The sequence below is a fragment of the Brachycentrus maculatus genome, unplaced genomic scaffold (assembly GCF_059751285.1).
Source record: "Brachycentrus maculatus isolate JH-2025_06_01 unplaced genomic scaffold, ASM5975128v1 h1tg000257l, whole genome shotgun sequence".
In the NCBI taxonomy this organism is placed as follows: domain Eukaryota; kingdom Metazoa; phylum Arthropoda; class Insecta; order Trichoptera; family Brachycentridae; genus Brachycentrus; species Brachycentrus maculatus.
In genome coordinates, this window is record NW_028281008.1 from 918,787 (window position 1) to 925,131 (window position 6,345).

General features: G+C 27.9%; 1 protein-coding gene across 2 annotated transcripts in view; it reads left to right on the forward strand.

Moving 5' to 3' along the window:
- Mct1 (Monocarboxylate transporter 1) overlaps positions 1-4,466 on the forward strand; it is a 56,205-nt gene extending 51,739 nt beyond the window's left edge. For both annotated transcript variants that reach the window (XM_088265698.1, XM_088265700.1), the window contains exons 5-6: positions 371-571; positions 2,436-4,466. In XM_088265698.1, the coding sequence (XP_088121824.1) occupies positions 371-571; positions 2,436-2,602 (368 nt within the window). In that variant the 3' untranslated portion in view covers positions 2,603-4,466. The remainder of the gene's footprint in view (positions 1-370; positions 572-2,435) is intronic.
- Positions 4,467-6,345: the final 1,879 nt, after the last annotated feature.

Genomic DNA, 6,345 nt, shown 5'->3' on the forward strand with positions numbered 1-6,345 from the left:
TATTTAATGATATTAATCAATGAAAAATAAATTAAATGAACATTTAATATAAAAAGAGAATTAAAATTAATTAAATATATTTATACATATGTATGTGTGATGGAGTAAAGAGAGTGTGTATATATATACGGAAATATATGTTTGTGAATGTAAACTTTGAATCTCTCACTTCAAATATAATATTATCAGTCCCTCTCCAAGCATAAGAGCTTATCTCATCTCATTAGAAAATAAAATATAACATCAGTAGATTGTATTAGATCTTATACATAAAACACAATGAATGTTAAATAAATATTTAATAAATGAACATATTTTGAAATAATTAAAAATTAAATCAATGTTATTAATTACATGTATTAATTTACAGCAACAATAATGAGCGTCTTTTGCCGAGACTTCTACTCGCTAGCGGTGTTTGCCTCGGTATTCGGGTTCACTATCGGGGCCTATGTGGGACTCACCTCTGTTATCCTGGTCGATCTCCTTGGACTGGATCGGCTGACGGATGCCTTCGGAATGCTATTGCTCTTCCAAGGAGTGGCCTCCACTCTGGGATCTCCAGTAGCAGGTATTTTTATCCTTTCATGAAAACCTGATCAAATTCACATCATTCAACTACAAAAAATTCAATATTCTATAATAATAAAATGTACCCGGTTATATATATAATGAAATGAATGATACATTATCGGTATATAATCATATCAAGTCACTTCCAGTACATGGAATATTGTAAATGGATGTTCATACTTGAGTAACTAACCAGTAAAAAGTATAAAAATCCTCTAGTACACAACTATGATACCCGCTTCACCCACGACGAAGGGTTGGTGAGAATACTTCAATACATAGTTCCTTTCATTTTCAATTTGTTGCCGGCGGAGGTAAGATGGCAAAAAAAATATGGACCAAAGGCATGGGTAATAAAGTAATGGATAAATTAATAAAAGTTAATATTGTGAAAATTTTAAAACAGTTTTTAAATGTGTATAGTATGTTGAAATAGATAAAATAATATGTAATAATCAAGAATGTATGTGCGCTGATTCCTTTCGTATTTTAGTTGTATTTTTTTTACCTGAAGGTGGTGCCCTTAGAAGAGAATTTGTCAAGTATAGCTTTTCTCCGAGTGAAATATTCAGAATGAGTTTGTATATATTCTTAGACAGAGCCTGCAATAACATTTAAATATTTCCCTAAGGATAATAATGCCGAACGAAGCACCTATCGTTTTTAAACAAGAGATGGTTCCCTCAAATTGAGACACCTGTAATAAGATTCAATGAAATTCGGTTCGATTGATGTACTCTGTACTCGCTTACAAATTTATTTTCTTTCAAAAACGGAATAAAAACTTCTTCAACGGTAATAAATTGTCAATTTCCATAATCGAAGAAAATTCTAAAGGGTATTGAAAACGTCCATTAGTAAAATGCTATGTCATCTGTATTCTTTATTCAAATCATTTCTGGGTTTTTATTTAATTTTCAAAAGAAGTTTATTTTTAGTCCTTACGTTAACTATGTAGTGTGAAAAAGTTTAACTTTACTCGTATTCGGTAAAAAAACATTTACTTTATTCGGTTACTTTTAGTATCTGATAAGTTACTAGATTTAAATGTCCAATAGTGGATTTGAATTTATCGGCACAACGTAGATAAAACCTTTACTTTCATGTGAAATTAATGCGTTGAGTTACTTTTTATAATAAAATATGAGTTTTCTTAATCAAATCAATGTATGAAAATGTTAACATTTATTATTTAATATTTTTTTCTTCGCAATAGAGGTTATATGAATATTGTGGTGTTTTATTAGAAATTCATGCTTTGTTTAAGTTTTCTGGCTGAAACTAAACAACGTTAAATTATTCATTTAATTTGTATACTAAACTTTTTGAATAATAAAAAAACATATAAAACCATTTATACTAACCAAGTTTTAACTAAGAATAAATCACTCGTAAACGAGTGGATTCTTGGTAAAAAAATAAAAGTGCAAATCTGTATTATTATTTTTTATTTATTTACAGACTGTATGTACCCATTGAATTATTTTGGATCATATTTTGAGTTTCAAGGAGAGACCGCATATTTAAAAGGATATTCTGAATAAATAAACAAAATTGTTTAAAATTTATTATCTGAATTTTGATTGAATAGGGTTTTTTCCTAATTTATTTATTTAAGTTTATTTCGTTTAGACGTCCTTTTACTTTCGAACGTAGCCCCATCGAAGATGAGTGAAACGCTAGAGTAAAAAAATGTTCTCTTGCGTAGGCAAGCGGTCGCGCAGTAATATTGAAAGGACGTCTATACTTTTAATTGGTTTTTAAATATCCATGTGAATTTGCGCCCCCTTCCTCTGAAAAACGATACACATTTCATGTAATTATTTTCTCAAGTACCTACAACGAGTGACGTTTGATTTCAGGGATGCTCTACGATGCACTAAAATCCTACGATCCAGGATTTTACGTTGCCGGAATCACCATAACGATAAGTGGTGTGATGCTGTTTGCCATTCCTCCCCTCCAGAGATGGCAGATTAAGAAGGATAGAAGAGCTGTAGCCTTGGAAGACGGGCAGGAAGTTTTGTAGTATATATACATAAGTTATGACCAAACATCAAGTGCCACAATTATCCCACCAACACAGAAATGTGCTAAACAGTTAAAAAGTGTGACTTTTTATTAGAATAATGACGAATCATCGTATATTTTTTTGGAATTGTTATATATCGTTAACGTATTTTTAGTTAAGTTTTTTTTAATGATTATAATCTAAGAATATTAGCATAAATACGTCCTTTTCTATTCCATAATTACTTCAATTTCTTACTCCGTGTTTGAGATTGATTTTTAAGACTGACGCTTTTAAAGAAGAAAACAGAAAAGTCTTAAGTACACGGGGTGCCATTCGTTTATTTAACCATTGTCGAAAGAATTTAAATTTTTACAGTGTCGAGAAAACCTATTTTGTTAGTTCGTTATGAAGTGTATTGACGATAGTGCCTTGGATATGAAAAGACGAAATGACGTCGACGTGGGACCGAAATGAAGGAGATTGATCGTTGAAATGAGTTCGGAGATGTAGAAAAAAAACACGATAACATATGTTTTTACTATGTTTTTAGAATACTGATATGTTTTTATAATTTTCATACCTATTGAATTTAAAGCAAACTGCTTTATGTTGGAACAACCACTCAACTTAAATGCAAACATAGTGAAATACCTTATATTTAAAAACTTTTCATATTCAACAATCGACTATAAATGACTTGTCACATGTCGATGTAACATGACTTGTCATATGTTATGTAGGTGTTTGAACAGAATGTTTACATGCTGGTGTAGTAGTTGGCCTGACGAAGAGACGAGTATGTCTTTTAACAGATGGATATAAGAAGCCCGTAAATGTTTTTGTAATAACAAATATATAACGTATGATTAAAAAAGTACATCCTTTGAATTTTTCTAAATGAATTTTTTCTGATGTGATATTATCACCATATAATCGAGGAAACGTTATGAGTTATGACAATTGGTTTAAACTTACTGAAGATACATTTATTTTATTTTTAATTAGATCCCTAGTTAACTAAGTTACAATTACGTTTTATATATGTTAAATAATAAGGATTTTTTGTGATAATCATTATACACCATACTTCAGGGAAAACCCGTAAAAATTCACAGGCATTTTTCTTAAAACTAAGATAAATGTGTGTGTTAATCATTTTGTATTAAATTATGTTTCATTAAAACGTACCCACACTTTGAAACGTTGCTAGACTATATATGTAATTCCTAGACACGTTAGTAGGGTGATGTTCCTCTGCGATAATATTGATGTAGCGTCTCCCTATATTAATGTACTTTTCATATAGTTTTTTTTTTTGTATAACAACATTTTTAATAAGATTTTTTACAACGTAGTGTATCCCTGTAAATTTTCACGGTTTTCTTCTGAATCTTAGTGTATTTTCATCTGTATAGACTTATACTGTTTTATAAATAGTAGATTTATACATTAATTAATCAAAAATGCACTTCATGCCTTAAAAATATATCTAACTTTTGCCCAGTTGATAGAATTTTTCTGATAACTGTATAAATACGAAATTAAAAACAATTGTTATATTATGTTATTTATAAATATTACATATACATAGTTATTTTCACTAAATTAACAGCTTCGGATAAAATGAAATTCATCATATGGTCCAATTTCATATCACAAATCTACCCTTGTCCTTATGATATAATACTATAAACATTTTCAATTTTCTAACTTCTAGAATATCGTAAAATATAATAAATTTACAAAAAGGGTACCGCTTTTAGCTAAATCGTGCTGATGTTTATTCCAAATGACGATTAATTACAAAATAATAAGGCTCATATTGTAACTACAGCTCCTTTTATAAAATCAAAGCAATAAAATAATTTATATGCCTTAATATTTTTTCAATTAAAATACTTTATTATTGATGTTCACCTTTCATTTCATAGTGATAATAATCAATTAATCGGAAGAATTTTTGATGGCGAAATATGTATGATTAAAATTTCCTAGATTTTCGTACTAATGTCCTTGATAATGAACCATATAATGTTATTGAAATCGTCAGCATAAAGTGCTGATACGTATAGCACATGGCTTTAAAATTATCTTAAGTGATTTTAAAATCTAGCTACGGCTGATGCAACACCGCTCATTATGTCCCTACTAAGGCTCCAAATTTATAAGCTTTATAGCCTGATCTTAATTGTGAGTGGGCTTACTTTTTATGTTTTAAGTTACTTTTTGAGTGAGCACTTTCATGAGTGAAAATTCTCGGCAAAAAAAACATTCGCCATCCGAAGTAGTGTAAACAGTTGTCTTTTGTGTGTGTATGTATATATGTATATATATATATATATATATATATATATATATATATATATATATATATATATATATATATATATATATATATATATTTATATATATATATATATATATATATATAAATATATATATATATATATATATATATATATATATATATATATATATATATATATATATATATATATATATATATATATATATATATATAAATTTATATTTTTTAATTTTTTTAGTATTTTCTCAGAAATATATCAAACAATAAAATAGTCGATTGTTTTTTTTTACAATTTTTAATAAAAAAAATTTTTTTAATTTTTCAATGAGTTTGAAAAATACAATATTTTAAAGACAACTGTGTATATTTTAAGGTGAATTATTTTTTTTCTTTCTTTATAGGCTTCTGTGTTCTTAAAATGAAAAAAAAATATTTTTTTAAGTTTTTGTTTCTTGAAAAGATGTACTTAACTCTTTTTTTATATTTTTATTACCAAAAATATGTACAGTCCTTTAACACTCGTAACATTTAAAATCAGACGAATAAAACAATATTTTAATCATTAAGAATATCAAGCTTTAAAACAGCATTTGAAATAGCCTTTCCAAAGTCAGTAGATTAATGAACTTCAATTTTCTTCGTTCGTATTCTGTAACCGTAAAAATATGAAATTTCAAATTCTGCCAAATCATATTATTATAAAGATGGTATTTTAAAGAAATTGGTTGAATAAAATTCTTAGCAATAAATACAAGATATGTACAAATCTGTAAAATAAAAATTATATTTTAATCAATCTCAGAATTTCATTCCCATTAACTACCCATGCATGTTCCAAAACATTTATTTTTTGAGACAATTTTATTTATTTATTTTATTTTAGGCATACGAGCGTTATCAATAATGTGTTCTCGCTGGGTTTTCCCGTGCCGCGGACACAATATGCTCCACATTTGTCTATCACGCAATCTCAGATGACATGGCCGAATGACGCCGTTATTTCTTAGTTACCGACCTCCATCATCCATTTATTGATAGTTGCTCAAAAGTGTACACCTTTATGGCGAAATACTTAAAGTTCATTCGACTAATCGTGGTACATGTTTGATTTTGTTAGATGAGTTAACTTCAAGTTTGATCTTGTGGTTCTTTGAATGTTTTCATGAAGTGTGTTATTATCGATCTATGCATTACTAAGCTGGAAGATGTTTTCTTGTGATTTATATGATTAATTTTTATATACATATGTACATATGTGAGGATTATTTTAGATAATAATGTAAATAATAGTTTACATATTTAGCTTTTTGTGATTTAGCTAGAATCACTTTATTTATTGTTTCGACATTCACTTTGTCGCATGACATGAATAAATTACAAAAAAAAACACTTTTTTTACCACTTGAGTATTTCTTTTTGTTACGACTTGTTTTGGAAGCTAGAAAAGATG